The 20,229-nt window shown below is 33.5% G+C and overlaps 2 protein-coding genes and 1 long non-coding RNA gene across 6 annotated transcripts; 2 read left to right on the top strand and 1 right to left on the bottom strand.

The window, feature by feature from the left end:
* The first annotated feature begins 559 nt into the window (after positions 1–559).
* Positions 560–1,772, top strand: LOC145051564 (transcription factor bHLH139-like). The gene is made up of 4 exons (XM_078999477.1): positions 560–937; positions 1,036–1,239; positions 1,337–1,468; positions 1,557–1,772. The coding sequence occupies exons 1-4, from the start codon at positions 596–598 to the stop codon at positions 1,656–1,658; spliced, it is 780 nt and encodes a 259-aa protein (XP_078855603.1). The 5' UTR covers positions 560–595; the 3' UTR covers positions 1,659–1,772.
* A 6,330-nt stretch (positions 1,773–8,102) lies between these two features.
* Positions 8,103–13,256, top strand: LOC145054007 (uncharacterized). 4 transcript variants are annotated; one of them, XR_013684662.1, is made up of 4 exons: positions 8,103–8,327; positions 11,257–11,689; positions 11,763–12,095; positions 12,609–13,256. It is a non-coding gene; the product is annotated as an uncharacterized LOC145054007 (long non-coding RNA). The 4 variants fall into 4 exon arrangements; XR_013684661.1 differs by having other exon boundaries at positions 8,108–11,689; positions 11,763–11,899; positions 12,007–12,095; XR_013684660.1 differs by having other exon boundaries at positions 8,110–8,327; positions 11,581–11,689.
* Positions 13,257–17,406: 4,150 nt separating this feature from the next.
* LOC145050371 (uncharacterized) lies at positions 17,407–19,861 on the bottom strand. Its single transcript, XM_078998633.1, has 3 exons — positions 19,694–19,861; positions 19,201–19,507; positions 17,407–18,146 (listed from the first exon to the last, which is right to left on the bottom strand). The coding sequence occupies exons 1-3, from the start codon at positions 19,859–19,861 to the stop codon at positions 17,407–17,409; spliced, it is 1,215 nt and encodes a 404-aa protein (XP_078854759.1).
* Positions 19,862–20,229: the final 368 nt, after the last annotated feature.

Here is a 20,229-nt window from a genome sequence, read left to right as displayed (position 1 = left end):
CAATGAACGGAATCTTAGTTTGGTGATTTAAGATTTTAATGATTGGCAAATATATGGAATATTACACATTGCGTTACATGTTGGGAAGTTTTACAACCAAAACTATTTTGTTTGTTTACAACTGCTTTTGCATGTGGTCAACTTCTAAATTCTAATCCAGTTTCTGCAGGGAAAATGAAAGCTTCAGTTCAGGGATCTATGCACAAGTTTGAATCTGTCTACTCAATTGAACATTGGACCACAATTTGATTGTTTTTTTAGTAATTATACTCACGGATATTCCCTTCTGAGTGCCCTTTCGCCACCAATGATCATGTTTTCTGATTTAAAACTTCTGAAAGGTTACATTAAGCCCAAACATAGTTTGCACAGCTGTACCAACCCCTGAGACAGGCTTTCAATAATAGTTTAAAAAATTATCGAATCTCCTATTTTAAATACTTCTATTCTAATTTATTACAAATAATATATTTTAACAAACAAACCAATCACTGCCTGTCTCCTTACCTATAAATATCTCTTTTCATACTGCTTTTTTTCCAACCACTGTTCAAAATATACTTCTTAAGATTCAACTTCATCGATCAACATAAGGATGGAATCTGTGGTCTCCATGTTAGGAGATTGGAACTCCTTCAATGGAGGAAATGTCACTGAGGAGGCATATTTTATGGCACAATTGCTTGACAATTTTCCGCTAGTTCCATATGATCCACAGAACGCTGCTTCTTCTCCATTATGGCCGCACCTTAGCCTTGATGGGGTTGATGAAACGTGGGTTTATTTGTCAGATGACATAAATAGCAGCCTAGATTTTCCTTCACAAAACCATAATTCTTCCTATGGAAGTAGGGATCTGTTTCCCACTCTAAGTGGTCCCACTAAAGATAATGAATTATCTGCAACTTCTATGAAACGTTCTAGTAGCATGGTTGATGTAAGTTAAACTTGCTGCATGCATATAGTTGAGTTTAGTGATTAATCTCGAATGTGAATAATGCTAAACTTTTTATAATTGTTTGATCATGTGTATAGGTCTATGAGAACAAGGATAAGATTAAGTGTAGAAAGAGTAAGAAGCCTGTTTCTACAAGTAACGAAGATGTAGACATTTCTGGGCAATTTATGAAAATATATAGAGCTGATGAAGATCCAAAACAGGCTGAAATTCTGAGCTCAAATGGCAAGACAAAAGCAAGTAGGGGGTCAGCAGCTGATCCACAAAGTGTCTATGCACGGGTAAATATATAATCTAAATTCACTAATTAATTTTGCTACGAGTATTTTTTAGTGGCTTTAAAACTAATTAACATAATTTCTCTGTGTGTTTTTGCAGAAAAGAAGAGAAAAAATTAACGGACGTTTAAGAATATTACAAAATCTTGTTCCTAATGGTACAAAGGTTGATATAAGCACAATGCTTGAAGAGGCTGTTGAGTACGTGAAGTTTTTGCAGCTTCAAATCAAGGTGATAAACAAAAGTCAATTATACTAATTAAAAAGAATTTTACGTGAGTTGGTTTTTGATATTGTTTACCTATGGGTGATATTTGCAGCTGTTGAGCTCCGATGATCTGTGGATGTATGCTCCGATTGCGTACAATGGAATGGACATTGGGCTTCATTCAACAACCATCCCATCATCGTCACCAAGATAATGCAAAGTTGGGCTATCCATATTGTCACATTTTTGTTGAATAAAAGGCAATCGATATATTTTTAGGTCAAAAAATAAAGAGATTAAATTCATCGGAAGAAGATTTTTATAAAGATTATACATTTATGCAAGTATTCCATGATCTCATGATTTTTATGTCTTCCAAGTTTAAATCGCTTATGCGAAGGACATGTGGTGATTCTTTTGGACAACTAGATAAAAAAATTCAAATATATTATATTTAATTAACTGATCATAGCTGGATGAATTAAGTAATAGATGTGCACATAATAAGTAATAGATGTGCTCATGATAACGACATTAGATGCCTCATACTCAACTCAACCAAGTCGTTTAAAACCAAACCATTCCATAGATTTGATGATCAATTAGGTGGTATTTGTCTTTTTTTTTTTTTTTTGCAAAACCTCTTCTAGGCCTCTTTTGTCAACGGAAGGAAGACTTTTTGCTCGAAGACTTTTTGTAGTTTAGAAGATCGCAGACGTCAAAACGTATGTGCATCATCTATTCTTACATGACTTGGACAGTCACTTTTAAGGTTTAAGAGAGAATTCTAACCTTGTACACTTCTTCAACTACACGCCTCCAAATTTATTTTCATGTTCATGCCTCTGCTAGTCTCGCAGACCATTCCCTTCACCGGCCATCCCCTTCAATGACCTCCACATTGGCGCTACCTTCATCACCACCACCTCCTCCTCATGTAACGTTCTTTCCTCTCTCCCTTCTCGATATATATCTGCCTTTTTTTATCTCTCTTCCCCATTCAAATCTATCATCTATTATTTTCTCACTTTTATCACCTTTGGAATATGTTCCCTAACATGAGATTGACATTACTTAACAACTCAAGTTCTTGTATTTATGTGTGTGGTTAATTATTCATGATATTATACTATAACATTTTATTAGAAATCAAAATTAACCACATAATTAGGTCATGAAAATTCTAATTTGATCTTGTGTTTGTATGTATCTATGTTGAATCTTGCTTCAATTGATTCTCAAGTTCTTGTGTTTATGTTGATGGTTATGCTTTTTTGAAATATCTTATTGTTGCTTTGGTTGAATTTGATCAGTTTATTCTTAAACGTATCATAATTTTGTCATATATACATGATTATACACAAGAAAGTTATAGGATTGCAAAAAAACGGTTATAATGTTTTTCATAAATTAAATTTCAGTGTTGTAAAACTACAATTAATGAAAAAGTTTTTTAAGTTTAAGATAATATCTATTTAAAACGTTAGTTTTTATGCACTCTGTAAACTTTAAAAAATAAACAATTTCTTTCTTCCACATTACAAATGTGTTATGTCTTTGAAGACAAATAGCACCTTAGTGTTTTCAGCCTACTTTTGGCTTCAGATTATGTTATAAATCTAGCACGCGTGCTTAGCTGTTTTTCAAATAAAAAACAAAATATTTTTATCATATATATATATATATATATATATATATATATATATATATATATATATATATATATTGTATCTGTATCTGAGTACTCCCCGTCTAGGTTAAATACTTGCTACTTCCTGGTTGATAGAACGAGTAGCGAATAGCAAGTTTTGTAACATTGATCTCTATAGGTATTTCAATGATCGGTACTACTTCTAACTCAACAATATTATCTAGGATGCCTCTTGAGTTGAGTAAGATGCATTAATAATATACTCCCACTTTATTATAGACTATGCAATTGTGCTCCTTTTATAGCTACACCAATGCATTACTTCTATATTCATGATAAAGACGTATACCGAATAGGAAGTGAAATCATTTCAGTCTATTTGGAAACTAGCATCAGTGGAACATTTTACACTAAGTTTGTTCTCTAATCTTGGTAACTAAGAACATTCCTTTAGTCCTTTGTAATTAAGGGCATCCATAATGCATCGAACTCCATAGAGTTTAATGGATTGTCACATCATCATTTTAAAATTCATGCAACTCTATTATTGTTTTCTCAACAATGCATTGAACTCTACAAAGTTCAATAGAATGTTATAAAATGTAATTTATAGTAAATATTTAAGGATTAAAACTTTTCTTTTTCCCATTGAAGAGTTCAATGGTCATTGAACTCCAAATCCATTGAATGCCAAGGTGGAATCTCACAATGGTTGAGTTTCATCCATTGAATGACACATGGACTTGCCACCTCATTCAACTCTCTCATTGAACTAACCATTGTGGATGCTCTAAGAGCATTTCTTTAGTCTCATATTCATGGTAATGGGGAATATATAAGTGTGACCCATAACTCCACAATTGTGTCCTTTTTTCAGCAGGTATACTTATTTAATTCTTGTGTTTTTATGGATAAAAATAAACGTATGTTGCTATTATGCACAAAAATATGTAAATACATTGAATATATTGATAAATATAGTAAACTATCTTACAGATACGGATAAAAATATATATTATGTTCCTATTATATATATATATATAACAAAACATATTGTTATTATAGACAAAAGAGATATAAGTGCATTGTTTCTTGGTAAAAAAAGGTAAAATATGTAGTTACTATAGATTACAAATGTAAGTATAATGTGCATATTGGTAAAAGAAATAATGTATGTTGTTATTATGGATTTAAAATAAAGTATTTTGCTACTATGTATAAAACAAATAAAGCATGTCGCTATATTATCTAAAAAAAGGTCGGGTATATATATATATATATATATATATATAGAGAGAGAGAGAGAGAGAGAGAGAGAAGGAGAGTTTATATTGAGAATGCGATAAGGTTGAGAATGCAAGAATGATTGTGGATCAATCGTTACTTAAGGGCATAAAAAGGAAATATACAATATAAAATAGGTTATCAACTATAATAAATGAATATCCATTTTGCCACATATCAATCTCTCATGAGGTTTGACACATATCATTTTGTAATATTTTTAAATAAATAATATCCACATGTTAATTCTAAGGTTTTTCGAATTCTAAAATTAAAAAACAACATAATATTTATATATTTATATATGTAAAGTATTAAATGTCATAAATATGATACTAAATTACAATTAATATATTTCTTTATTTCTTATTTCAAAATTTTCTTTTATCAACTATAGTAACCGGAGATCCATTTTGGTCAATCTCTCATGAGTTTTGACACATGTTATTTTGTGATATTTTTGAAATAAATAATATCTACATGTCAATTCTTAGGTTTTTTAAATTTTAAAATTAAAAATCCACATAATATTTATATATATTTATATATATATATATATATATAATATTAAATGTCATAAATATTATATTAAATTACAATTAATACATTTCTTTATTTCTTATTTCAAAATTTTATTTTAAAAAATATTTATTGTTTAAACTTTAATATTTAATTTCTTTTTTAATCAACCTGTGTAATACATAGGTTTTACATGTAGTATGTAATTAATGGATTCAAATGTAACTTTCACCTTCCAAAACTATAGATACATCATTTATAAAATAAAGATTTTATCTTTTTAATATGAAACTATCATTTAACATTATAATTTAAAAAAAAAAAAACATTTTTTGTTTTGTTTTTATCAATCAAATATTAAAAGATATTGAAAAAAATTATTTGGATCATTTGTAATCATATATATATATATATATATATATATATATATATATATATATATATATATATATATATATATATATATATAATCAATGTTTTTTTGTACCATTTGATTTATACGATTTCTTTCATCAACGAATAAAAATAAATAATTAATTATAAATTATAGACTATACCATGATTGAATTCAAACATTTGTATTAATACAATAACATTCGTAAATTATTAAATCACCTCAAAATAGAGACCTTGTATAAATTTATGACTATATTTTGTTGATGCATTTGTAATCATAAATGAATAACACATGTAGAGATAAAATATAAATTATATTCGTAATCATCATGAAATAAAATACAATGTATAGATAAAAGAAAGTAACTACATTTGTAACCGTAGATGAAATATATAATTCAATATATAGAAAAAATACAATAAAAATTAATCATAAAACTTTTTCTTTATACATATATGTGTATCCATATCTCACCATGCACCTGAATACATACAAATTGCATGTCATTGATGGATGCAATGTAAAATGAAAAATACAAATTGCATGTCGTTGATGGATGCAATGTAAAACGAAAAATACCAAGTAAAAACAATATAAACAAGTAATATGGCTTAATCTAAAATAGAGAATAAACAAGTAATATGACCTAATCATCAATGAATAAGTAACAAGTAATATAATTTAATCATCAATGTAATTACTAGTAAAATAGAAAACAAACAAGTAATACGATTTAATCATCAATCAATAATTAACAAGTAATCTGACTTAATCATCAATACATTTGTGATTATAAATAATAAAGCTAAAAAACTATTAAATAATTAAATCAAAAGCAAATTAAATTGCTATATGCTTTTGTGTAAACAAATGGCATCTCTCAAATGTTGTATATGTAGAAAAAAAAGTTAGAATAAAATGTATAGAACTAAATAGAGATTGTAAAAATATTCATTTTAGAATGATTACACGATTGATAACGATACAAGTAGTTTGTACCTTTTATAATTCCTTGAAAAGCTCCTGGTTATATGTATGAATTATATTCATTATGAGCCAAAATAAATAAATAAATAAAATAATAAAGACATTATTTAAAAAAAGGAAAAGAAAAGTGATCAGCAAACAAAGTAGATGTTGCGGTTATTCAATTTATTTGGAATTAATTGATGATCTCTACCTACTTTTTAATCTTCACTTGTAATTTCCAGACACCCGGTTTATTTTCTGTGATGAAATTTGATTGAAATTATGTTATTTTCACTTGTAATTTGCATAAAACTAAATGTTTTACTCTTGCTTCTATTAGTATCTATATTTCAATTTTTAGACTATGCAAGCTATAATATTGGTCATCTTGTCAAAGATGGGAAGTAGACACAATTAAAAGTGTGCACCTATCATTTCTGGTAAAAATATTAATATGTTGCATTAAATAATTTTTTTTATTAGAGTACGTAATTTTGTAACCAAGTACTTTTCTTTAAAGAATACGAATCAAAGCATCAATCATGTATAGTTTTATGAAATTGGATATTCTAAAATGGAAATACAAATACTAATAGAAGCCATACATTTAGGGTTCATCACATCAGCATCTTGTACCCATGCTTCAGAAAGTTGTTAAATTAAATTTGGAATTAATTATTTAAATGGTGCGGTGATTCAATTTACCGGATGATCATTGGCCAAGAAAGGTACTTGTTGTTGTTGGTGATTTTATCACCAAATATATTTTAGTGTAATGGACTTAACAAGTTTTTCAAGAATAATATTTTAGTTATAATACTAGTTATGATGTGTGGGAGTGCACACTTGTATTTACTAAACATTGTTAGTACTGAACCCTAATCTAGGGTACAAGGTTTAATTTGTAATTCTTGAAAGATGACAACAGTTTTGATTCATCCGTTGTTGGATAAATCAAGGAAAAAACGGCTCCCGTTTCAACACAGGAAACTAGAAACGCTCTCTCTTAATCTTCTAAAAATTGATTCTGATTTTGTGCCTAAAATCATAATTGGTACATCATGAATTATCTCAGTTTGGATTTCGTGATACCCAAATCGAAATATCAAACAAAAAAAGTGTTTTACACGATTCCTGTTTGTTATCCGGTTTGTTATCCAGATTTTCTCTATACCTATTTCGTATTTCCCCAACACTTGTCGGAGCTTCATCCAATACCCACATTTTTCCGCTATGTCGTCGCTTGTTGTGGTGGTGGGAGATCTTGGAGAACCCGTTCACAATTCCTACCCCTACATACATTTATAATTTACAATCTGAAGACACATGTTTTAAAAAGTTACACAAATGGTATATTAATTTAATTGTCGTAGATATGAATATTTGGAGTATTTGGTTCGGTACGTGGTATTTTTTTTTTCATAAATTTCTATATTCGGGATTTTTGGTTTGATGTCATGCTCATGGTTTTAAATTGAAAGGGTATTATCAAAATGTAAATAAGTTGGAAAAAAATAAATATACTTGGAATATTCATTTTGTGTAAAAAACAGAATGGAAAATAAAATAAAACGGAAGATAAATCGCTATTAGCACTAATTTAATAATTTTCAATTTTTAATATTAATATCATTATCATCCTACCGACTATTTGGTTTTTATTTATTTGGTCACTAAAATTTTGTGTACCTTAAATCACTGAACTTTCATTTGACCATTAATGAATGGGAAAATACGTAATTTGATCTGGTTGCACCTACGCCATGCAGCTTTTTATTTATTTTTTTTAATAATTAAAATTTCAAAAATGGTCTATATGGCTTTTCTTTACTAAAAAATTAGTTGGACCACTTTTAGGGCTTGTTTCTCACCATTTGAAGATCATTAACCTGGTTTCCTTTTAGAAACAATTCCCCCTCCATTTATCGTTGTTACTATTAACTCAAGAAGGATCGTTAAAATCCGAGGATTCAGGCCGCTGCCGCCGTCATGACTCCGCCTTAGCTCTTTGCCACTTATCTCTTGTTCTAAGAAACCGCTCAATTCCAGTCAAACTAATTAAGGTCAGTTCATTTGTTTCTAAACATGGTTAAGTCAGGTCACATGTTTCTCTTGGCATTATCGTATTTCTCTTGGTTAGGGACTTTAGGATCTGATGATTTTGTCATGAATGTTATTGTAAACGTATGAAAACTTGTCAAATCCTTTCACTTTCTTGGACCAAATGTGTGACAAACCTATTTGAAATAGTTCTCGGAAACTCATTTGTGGTCACAAGCAATTAAATCTTCAACATCTTTGCAGACGAAGCACCATTCGTCAGAATAATCTTCCTGTTTATAAGCTTTACTTTGGTTCCTTTTTCATGTCTTCAATGTAATGTGTGTTCTGGTCTCTTCTTGGAAGAAACCATGACCGTTATCTTTATCCCTAAAATCTCAAATCGAATGTAATTATTTGAAAAAGACGATTACCATAACAAACTTTTGGAGAAATGCACATGAATCAAACTGAAAATTAAGTGATTTGGGTTCATATACTACTAGAAACATGGGTTTTAGCCACAGATGAGCCAGTCTCCATTCCGTGATCTTTTGCGACGGATCTGTGAGAGACTTACTCCATAGCCAAATAAAATGTGGTTAATGCCTTAGCGAGAGATTTAGCAACGGATTTGATTTTCCTTGCGACAACTTTAGCAACCGAATATCCATCACACATTGCTCCCTTAATACCATTATTTTAGGACATCAACAACAAAACTAAATAAATATTCCGTCGCTAATCCCTTGCAAAACTCTATTTTTGTCTTTTTATATTCGGTCGCTAATCCCTTGCAAACCTCTATATCTGTCCTTTTATACTCCGTCCTTTTATACTCCGTCGTTGATCCCTAGCAAATTTTAGATGTGATTTTTTTTGTTTCCGCTGATCCCTAGCAAATATATAATATACATTTTTTTATTACAAATCTAAAACAAAAAAATACTAAAAACATCAAATAATTATACAATCTCAAACTAAACAATAATAAAATACCAAAAACATCAAATAATTATACAACTCAAAACCAAACACTAACATTAAAATACCAAAATCAACTATCAAATTTTAACAAAACATCCAAAAACATCAAATATCAATGTTTACCAAAACGATCAAAATCATCAAATATCAAAGTTTAATATTGATTGATATTTTATTTCCAAGTATAATTTACAAAAATCTCAATTTCTTTTCATATTTTGCATTTCCACATACATCTTCTCCATTGCTTCATATCTTGCATCCGAAAGAAGAATCATAATGGAATTGGATTCCGATTCCTATTCCTGGTAAATCCCATGGAATTAGGCGAACAAAGTTCGACTTACTTTTTCCTGCAATGGAAGGAGACATGGTGTTTGTTGGAAGCATGTTTTTTCTATTGATGAAGGACATTATTGTCTACTCATAACTCATTTGAAACTAAACTAAATGCAGGACTAGAATGCAATTGAATTCTGATTCTGACCAATAAATATATGAAAAAACATGTTGGTGAAAGAAAATATCGTGTTTGCATATTGGTCTTTAGAAATTTCTCTTTTGGGGTTTGATCTTTCAACATTTGTATTGACCATTATGGGCCATCTACCACACCAAAACTAATAGCACTATAAGCATCTATAAAAATGGATGCATAAATTTTAATTAGGAAGAAAATTACAGAACTAACCTTCATGGTCTCTAGTGCTATTGGTCCTTTTTTGATCGCATACAACCAACCTTATCAATACAATTACAGGTACCACCCAAGAACTCTAGAAATCAAATTCTGGAAAGCAAATGCTGACAAATATGAAAGTAAAAGTAATAAAAAGAACAATTTACCTTAGTATCTTTTCTGTAAACTCGTTTTCAGGATTCACAAAGCTTCCCATCTTTCTTTCCATAATTTTAGATTTCCTATAATTTTGCCCAAAAAAAGTTATTATCAACAAGATAAGAGTGGTAAAAAATAAAATATATATTGAATGAGAATGGACATAACAGACATACTTAGTATGATACTTATGCAATTCAGAATAATATGCAATTTTGTTAGCCTTGTTGAATTGTACTTGATGGAGAATAGCATCAGGATGACAATCACGTGAACAAACCAAAGAGCTAGCCTTTGAACATGAATTTAGTCATGTAATTATAATCAAGGGTATAGTTGTATTTTGCAAAGTATTAGTTAGAATGACTTCAAGGACATTCAACAGGAAAGACCGAGGGTTGCTTATTAAGAATAAAACTAATTTTTCATGTGATATGGAATACGGACACAAATTAAGAGGTTTTGGTTCAAAAGAAAAAAGAATGTAATATAAAGCTAAAGTCTTTTGTTGGACTATTTTACCCTTCCTAGTCCTACTAGCGTGTGCAGGGTACATGTAAATTATTAACTATTTAGAGGGTGTTTGGCTTGTCTTTTTTATGGATAAAAGTCCTTTTTGGAAAAGATAAAATGTAAAAGATGTTTGGTAGAAACATTTTAGAAGCTCCTTTTGGATTTTAGATAGAAGGAAAACTGACTTTTTTGAAAAGTTAGGAAAACCTGACTTTTTGTAACTTTTCCAAAAAGGACTTTTGCCTCTCAAAAGACAAGCCAAACACCCCTTTAGTTAATAATTTCCCCCTGAAAAGGCTCTAAAAAGTAAAAACAAACTTATAAATATGGAGAAAATAATACCAATACACAAGTCTTTCCTTTCAAACCAAGTTCTGGAAGTGCTCTAAAAAACTAGAAACCAAAAATAAATTTATGTCAGAATGATATAAAATTGTGTCATAAATAAAACTGAGAATCACCTTCCATGCATCACTAAATTTCTGTGTAGATACAATCTGGAAATTCTGGTAAATGGGAGAACCCTTAAAAACTTTTTGTGGAAATCACATTTCCCAACAACTTCATGTTTCAAATTGTCTAAATTGCCCTTCTCAACTTCTGAGGGCTTTCAGGAGAATGAGTGGCATTCCTTGTAAATAATATCTTACAGATTGTGATCCTGATATCCTTTTCTTTTTTTACTAAATGAGTTAACTATACCTATTTTCCCTTCTCCTCTCATGTTAAAATTTGTTAAGATTGATATGAAGTTTGTTTTTTGGAATGTAAGGGTAAAATGGTCGCTTGGTCTAATTCAGACGGTTTATTTAGTCTTAGACTGAATAAGGGTCTGGATGAGAGACTAAATTACCATATCACCCTTATATTTAACCCATTAAGTGAAAATATAAGTAGATGGAATTTTGGTTGAGGTTTCCTTAACTGGTCAAACATAGGAGGGTTATGGAAAATTGGTGCAAAAAGAATTAGAAGAACAAAGGCAGGTTGTTGATTATGGGGTTGGATCATTGGGATCTTTTCAACCACCTCCCATGGTTGCCAACTGTAAGTTTACAATTTTATTTATTTTATTTTATTTATTATGGAAAATTTATTATTTTGTTTCTTGTGAAATTAGATGGAAGACATGACTAAAAGAAAGTAAATTTACCTTCATTAGGATAAAGGAATGTATACCTTCATAAGATGGTCATCAATAGAACCGCCAACATACATTGTTCTCTGAAAGATGAGGCATGAATGCTAGAAGGCAGGGTCTGTTCGCAACTTTCTTTCAATTGCTGGCAGTTGTCCCTGTCGATGGACCACCCCCCCCCCCCCAAAAAAAAAAAATCCTAGATTGAGCTTTCTTTATTTTGCAGCTTGAATTCTTCAGTAGAGGAATCATAACTTGTTGACGCAGACCCAGATATAGGCTTTTCTTCGCCCGTGCATATGGCAGTTTCAGTAGGTATCAAGGAAAATCCATTCTTGGTTCAAAAGGGACGTTTCTTTTGATGAATAAATGGAAATATTACTCTTCCCTTACTTTGAAACTAAAAATAATGTATTTTAGTAATTACAAAAATTCCACCAAAAAATGAGAATTGAAGCAAAAAATTTCAATGGAGACTAGTTAGTTATGAGTCAATCTAAAGTTTATTCTATACAAACAAAAAAATCTCAGAAATTTCTCAAACCCAAGGAAGGAAAGTGTGAAAATAAAGAAAAATGGAGCCTGTAAAAGCTTAGAGTTGGTAATGATTTTCTATTTGTCATCCTGTGTAGCCTAATTTTCTGAAGATGTAGTTTTAATCTTCGCCTGTAGTAAGTTGATTTACTTGCAATCGAATGCAAAGAACCAGAGTAAATCAACGGAAATTTGCCAAAGTCCATACCAGATTCAACAATCCATAAATCTAAAATTAAATTCAACACAATTACCAAACTTAATTCAAAACTCAAGTTTTTCTAAAATTTACAGGTGATTTGGGAAATTGGCTAGGATTAGGATCACCAACAGAACCGCCGCCGCTACCCTATCAGGTGATCGACACTGCTGGTGATCGACGTCGTTGTTGCTGATGTGCAGTTGTACGATCTAAATCAACAGTATATGATGAACCAATAGATCGAAAGGCGTTAACTGGGAATTAAGTGGCGAGTCAACAAGAAAGGGAGACGGACCGAGAGGAAAGCCAACGAGGATGTGATTTTTGATTAGGCTTTCCTTTCAAAGGCTTCAAAGATGAGCGATGAGGGTTGACTATGGTGGAGGTGATTTCCGGGGCGGAGGAGAGACTTGACGGTCATTTAAGGCTTTGGGAGGAAATTGTTCGCTTTGTGAAGAATTTAGAGGGAATGAGAATAAAAAGAGGGAACAAGAAAAGAAAGAAAAGTGGGGGATGAAAAAAAGGAGTCGTAGATATTCTGCGAGGGTTTGGCGAGGGTTAAGAAAAAAAGGCCTCTAATTTTTGCAATCGGTCGTTCTTCCCTCACTAGGAGGTTTTACTTCCCGACGGTCTAGCGAGGGACGGTTTTTTATCGATAAAATCTTGATAATCCGTCGTTGATCCCTCAGTAATACCTTACTAAAATACTATATTTATTTTGATTGAAATATTTGTTGGTATCGTCGCTGATCCCTCAGTAAATTGTCACTAATTAGCTACAGATAGAATCTGTCGCAAATTCCATCACTGTAGGTCAAGTTTCTAGTAGTGATAAGATGATGATCAAAAAAAGTACTAGTCAAAGTAACCATGAGAGAGAGAGAGAGAGACAGAGAGAGCAGAGAGAGAGAGACAGAGAGACAGAGAGAATAAAAATAATTTTTAAATTACAAAAGTAACAGAAAAATCGACAAAGAGGTTCCTAGGGGTGTAAACGAGTCAAGCCGAGCCCGAGCCTGACCAAGCTCGAGCTCGGCTCGTTTAATTTTAAGGAAGCTCGAGTTCGAGCTCGATTCGAGCCTTAAAATAAAGTTCAAGCTCGGCTCGTGAACAATTTAGTGGGCCCGCGAGCCTAATTGAGCCTAAACGAGTATATATATATATATATATATATATATATATATATATATATATATATATATATATATATATATATATATATATATATATATATATGTGTGTGTGTGTGTGTGTGTGTGTGCGCGCGCGCACGCGTGCATGCGTGCGTGTGTGTGTGTGTATGTAGGCTCGTTTTGGCTCACGGGCCTCATATTTAGGCTCGAGCTCGGCTCAGGCTCGTTTAATTCGATCTTGAATCGAGCTTTTAACAAGTCGATCCTGAGTAGCTCACGAGTAGTTCGGCTCACTTACACCCCTAGGGGTTCCGACTTCCCTGAACGTTGCAACCACTTAAATTTTAAATTACGATGTAATTTTTTCGAAAATCAACGTACCAACGCTAAAATCATGTGTCAACATTGAGATTATGTCATGTGTCCGCCATGTAAGCATCACATGGACCACTTCAATGGACTAAACTGTAAAGTGGACATTATTTATACATGTAACCGGATGAACTTTTCATTTTTTAAATATATTTTTTAATATAAACCGTAATTTGAAAGTTTAAGGAGTCCCACACAAACAAAAAAAAAATCAATGGTTATTTAAAATCAAAAACAAAAGTAAAAGTTAGTTGGACTAATATAATATTAATTTTAATATTTTATTCTAAAAATAAAATAAAATTGGAGATGGTGTAAGCCAAAATTTAAGTCATATCGTCTGCAAATCTGTATTACTTGGAGTTCTTAATGATGGATTTTGATCGTGGCCCGAATTTGTTGGTAAAACCTATTCAGGCCTTTCTTGTGTGTGTGTGTGCATGCTCACGAGAGACTAAAAACACTTATTTGAGAAACACGTAACATCATTTGGTTGAAGCACATGTGTAACATCATTATTTATTATTATTATTATTATTATTATTATTATTATTACAGAACGGCTTTAGCATCATTTGATGCCTCACTGGTGACGTATTTAATTTTATATTAAATAATTGCAATTGTAAAATGACCTAGTGGACTAAAATTATGTATAAAGAATACATCACAGGGATAAGGGATAAAGGTTGTAATCTTAATCTTAATCTAAAAATAAAGGTCGTGATTTGTTTGAAGTTTTGAAATGTCAAAAACGACAGTTTACTCGCCACTTTCCCAAGACCGAAAATTACAATAATAACCCTTCCGCCCATTGAAAAATTTGGTTGAATACCATTACCTCTTCCATGATCTACCTTACCCACCCCAGTTAATCCATATATCCTAAAAAATGAACACGGGTTTACATCTTGTTTTGTTCAAAAACAACATCCTACCAACAAAGTCAACATACGACAATGTCTAACAAACCTATGTGCCACACCTTCTCCATATATATACCATCATCATAATAAGTTCATAAATCATAACCCTCCAAAAACATTCATCAAATTTACATCCACAAATATCGACCAATACTTATCATCAACAAAAACAATGGAAGGATTAATACCACTTCTGATGCATGCCGTGAAGAAGCACAGTCTTCACAACAGCTATCGAGTCCTCTCCCTCTCCACTGGTTCCACTGGTTCATCCCACCGCATGACAAGGTTGGAGTTTCAGCCACCCACGGCGGAGTACTTGACTCATAGATCAGGGTTTGGTGTTGGTTCCCAATCAATGAGCTTCAATAAAGGTTCCACCAGTTCAATCCCAAATACATATCATGCATCAAAGCTCAAGAGTAACTAAAGCAGAAGCAAGCATTTTGAATGAACATTGATTCCAAGAAAAAGAACTATTTTGTTAATTTGTATATATACACAATATGCTTGTTGTCTGACCCTACATGAGGTCCAAAAGAGGTGCATCATAAATAAATGGTTAATGTAATTAATTAGCATATGTGTGTAATCGAACCGAACTACTCATGATCAATAGACTCGTTAAAATCTCAACTTAAGATTGTATTAAATGAGTCTCAGCCTAGCTCCACCTTATTAGTTATCGGATGTCAAGCCAAGCTTCAATCATTGAGCTTAGTTTTTATTTTACATACTGAAATAATTATAAAATTAAAGATATTAATCATATTATAAAATATTATAATTCCAACTAAATAGATCTTAGTTTTTGCTTCTGTACGTTTCACATTTGTAACCCACTTTCTATCTATCTATGTAAACACATAAACGCATAGACTTACAGCAGTAGTTGAGATAGAAATCTTATATTTGACGTAATATAACCCCGAGGGTTGGCTTTCATTATATATAACATAATTACAACTGAAGATCCTAATTATATGGATCTGACAATACAACAATGTTTATCTTGTATTTAGAACAACCTAATCATCATGTTTATTATCTTTACATTCCCCCTCAATCTTGACCATTACTAGGTTAAGATTGTAACGCAATTTCTCCAAAATGCTCCGTGTTGTAGGCTTTGTGAGTCCATCAGCAACTTGATCATTTGAAGATATAAAACGAACATCCAATGCCCCCATCGCTACCTTCTCTTTAACAAAATGGAAATCAACTTCTATATGCTTGGTTCGAGCATGAAACACTGGATTTGTTGTCAAATAGGTAGCTCCCAAGTTGTCACACCAAAGAACCGGTGCTCGTGTCTGACAAACTCTTAACTCTTTAAGTAAATGTTGTATCCAGGTTGCTTCTGCAGTTCCATTTGCCAATGCCTTGTATTCTGCTTCTGTACTAGATTGTGACACGGTTGGTTGTTTATGTGAGCTCCATGAAATGAGATTAGGCCCTAAAAACACTGTAAAACCTCCGGTAGATCTTCTAGAATCCAGGCATCCAGCCCAATCTGCATCAGTAAAAACACTCAACAATGTGGAGCAGGACCTTTTTATATGGAGCCCTATAGACATCGTGTCTTTAACATATCGTAGTATTCGTTTTACAACTTCCCAATGAACATCTGTAGGCTTAGAAAGATATTGACACACCTTATTAACAGGAAAAGAAAGGTCCGGTCTTGTTAGGGTAAGGTATTGTAAACCGCCTACCATACTTCTATACTTGAAAGTATCTTCTTCATTCAAGAATTTTCCAGAGTGTCGATCTAGCTTATCTGTGAGTAACATTGGAGTTGAGACGCCTTTACAATTCTCCATATTCATACGATGAAGTAAATCAGAAGCATATTTGCGCTGTAGCAAAGTTATTCCCCCTGAATTGTGAAGGACCTCAATTCCCAAGAAATACTTCAATCGCCCAAGGTCCTTGATAGGAAACGAGAGAGCCAAAGCACGTATTAACTTATCTATAGCTGCTTGGGAGGAGCCAACAATGATAATATCATCAACATAGACAAGCATATAAATGGAAACTACGTCATTTATAAGTATAAAAAGAGACATGTCAGCTTTAGAAGAGTGGAAACCAAGATGATGTAGCTTATCACGAAGACGAGAGAACCAAGCCCGTGGCGATTGCTTCAGTCAGTAAAGGGCCTTGTGAAGTTTACAGACATAATGAGGAGTGAAAGTATCCTCAAAACCAGGTGGCTGTTGCATATAAACCTCCTCTTCTAAGAAACCATGAAGGAAAGCATTGTTGACATCTATTTGCCTTAGATGCCAACCACGTGAGACAGCCAGAGAAAGGACTAGTCGTATTGTTGCAGGTTTGACAACAGGGCTAAACGTGTCCTGATACACAATCCCATACTATTGTGTGAAACCCCTTGCAACCAAGGGAGTTTTATACTTATCAATAGAGCCATCTGGATTTTGCTTTAATTTCAACACTCATTTACACCCAACAATATTAACACCCTTGGGCCTGGGAACGAGAGACCATGTTTTGTTTTGTTGTAATGCCGAGAATTCAGAATTCATGGCGGTTAACCAGGAAGGGTCTTTCATAGCCACACGGTAAGAGGTAGGTGTAATAGCTGCAAAAGCTCGTTTGGTGGGGTCATATCGAACAGTGCCATCCAGAAATTTCTTTGGAAACGTCTTACCAGCTTGTCCTCGAGTGTGAACACCAACAGGAGACTCATCTAAAGCAGCCATAGGAATGGGAGAAATAGGTGCAGCTGGTGACTGAGCTTCTGGCTGCTGTAGCGGGGATGACTCCAGATCTGAAGGAGATGAGCTTGATATCGACGGTGCTGCTGGTGAGTGAACCGGCATGGGCTGAGCTGGTTGAGCAGGAGAGACCGGCACATGTGGCTGCTCCAGAGATATACATGGCAATAAAGATGATTTCTGCACTGGTGATGTCTTGTCTTGAGGTGGTGTCACAATAACTGCATCACAATCATTAGCTAACAAAACAGACAAGTCATAGTTTCGCATATGATCATTTACAATTGTCGGTTCAGATTGAGGAAAGGATACAGGATCAGTTTCTGGAGATGAGATAACGGAATTTGGAGTGGAAGCAAAAGGGAAACGATGCTCATCGAAGACAACATCACGCGATATATAGATCCTACCGGTGGTTCTGTCCAGACACTTGTAACCTTTATGGATAGAACTGTACCCTAAGAAAACACACAGAGTTGATCGAAAACTGAGCTTACGTGTATTATATTTTCTTAAGCTGGGCCAACATACACAACCAAAAACACGAAGAAATGAATAATCATGATGAATTTTTAAAAGTCGTGTAATGGGTGTGGTATTACCAATAGTACGACTGGGCATGCGATTTATTAAATAACACGCCGTCAAGAAGGCTTCATCCCAAAAACAAAGGGGGAGAGATGAATGTGCTAAAAGAGCAAGACCTGTTTCGACTATGTGTCGGTGTTTTCGTTCGGCCACTCCGTTTTGAGGAGATGTATGTGGACAAGAAACCCGATGAGTTATGCCTATTTTTTGAAAGTCTCGGTGCAATTTATGATATTCACCGCCCCAATCAGATTGAACACAACGATTTTTTGTGTTTAAGAGACGTTCTACATGATTCTGAAAAGTGTAAAAAACTTGCTCAACATCATATTTGTGTTTGATAAAATAAATCCAAGTGTATCGGCTATAGTCATCCACAAAACTAACATAATATTTAAAACCTCCACTGGACACTTGAGCAGGTCCCCAAACATCAGTATGCACTAGTTCAAGAGGAAAAGTAGAAACACGAACAGAATTATTATAAGGAAGTTAATGACTTTTAGCACGTTGACAAGCATCACAAACAACTGACTCATTATGAAAAGAACGACCTAACTTATTAGAATTCAAAATTGTCTTGACAATTGTTGAAGTGGGATGACCCAGACGCTTATGCCATTGAGGGGTGGAGACCTTGACACTTGACAGACTGTGATGCTGCTGAAGACTTCTGAAACGACTTACAGGAATGGGATAGAGACCTCCTTTGCTTCTACCGAATAGAAGAATTTTCTTCGTGGCTATGTCCTTAACAAAAAAAAACATTAGGATAAAGTTCAATGAAAACACGATTATCAGAAGCGAGTCGTTGAGCAGACAAAAGATGTTTACTAATATGAGGAACATGTAGAACATTTTTAAGAACAAGAGGTCTACTTAAACTGGGAATTATTGAATGACCAATATGTGAAATAGACAAACCTGCACCATTTGCTACTTGCACTTGATCTTTCCCTTGATAATGATCTTGAACAGTAAGCCGATCCAGGTCACTAGTCAGATGATCAGTTGCTCCACAATCTAAAAACCAATTTGGATCTTGATTGTGTCTTCCTGTCATCACACTGTTCCCACTATGATAGTCTTCAGATTGATAAGCATGATTAAATCGGTTTCTGCAAGTGAGATCCGTATGACCTGGTATGCCACAAACCTGGAAGCGTGGTCCTCCACAGTTCCGACCACGACCACGGCCTCTTCCACGGCCACCTCCTCCTCTGTAGCTACCCTGCTAATTGAAATTATTATTATTACCATTATTGTTACTGTAACTGCGATGAGGTGCATTGTTGTTGTTGGTTGATACTTATCGAGAAGCAGAGTTAGCAGAGGATGTGAATTCAACGGTGTTTCCTATGGCAGTAGCTTGAGCTTCATGCGCTATTAAGTAGGAATAAAATTCAGGTAACGTTACCTTTCGCTCATTGCTCAGGACGGTAATTGCGGTAAACAAATCACTATGTCTGGGCCCTAGTCCTGCCAGCATATACACAATCACTTCTTCATCATTCGTTGGCTGACCGATATTTGCCATTGTATCAGCAAATCCGGTCATTTTCTGATAGTACTCAGCAGCAGTCATGTCCCCCTTTCTTGTTGTTGAGAGCTAAGTGCGGATTTGAATTGAATTACCGTGATGCTGGGCAGAAAACATTGTGTGGAGTGATGTCCACAATTGATGGGCAGTGCTGGTACATCGAATAAGCTGAGGGAGGACTTCCTCAGTTATGGAGGATAACAGACCTCCGATCACAGCCTGATCTTGGATGACCCATGTCTGGTAATCAGGGTTAGGCGATGTTTTAGCGGGTTATGTTGCCTCTTTTTCGGCGGTGTTGGGTTCGGTGACCACTTTTTCTGGGGGAGCCGGTGTAGTGCCATCGAGATGGCCAAACAATTGCACGCCTCGTAGAATAGGGATTACCTGAGCCTTCCATAACAGAAAGTTGG

This window comes from Lactuca serriola, chromosome 5 (assembly GCF_051521515.1).
Source record: "Lactuca serriola cultivar US96UC23 chromosome 5, Lser_US96UC23_V15, whole genome shotgun sequence".
In the NCBI taxonomy this organism is placed as follows: Eukaryota; Viridiplantae; Streptophyta; class Magnoliopsida; order Asterales; family Asteraceae; genus Lactuca; species Lactuca serriola.
Note: the sequence above shows the minus strand (reverse complement) of the source record. Positions and strands in the feature narration are given on the sequence as shown.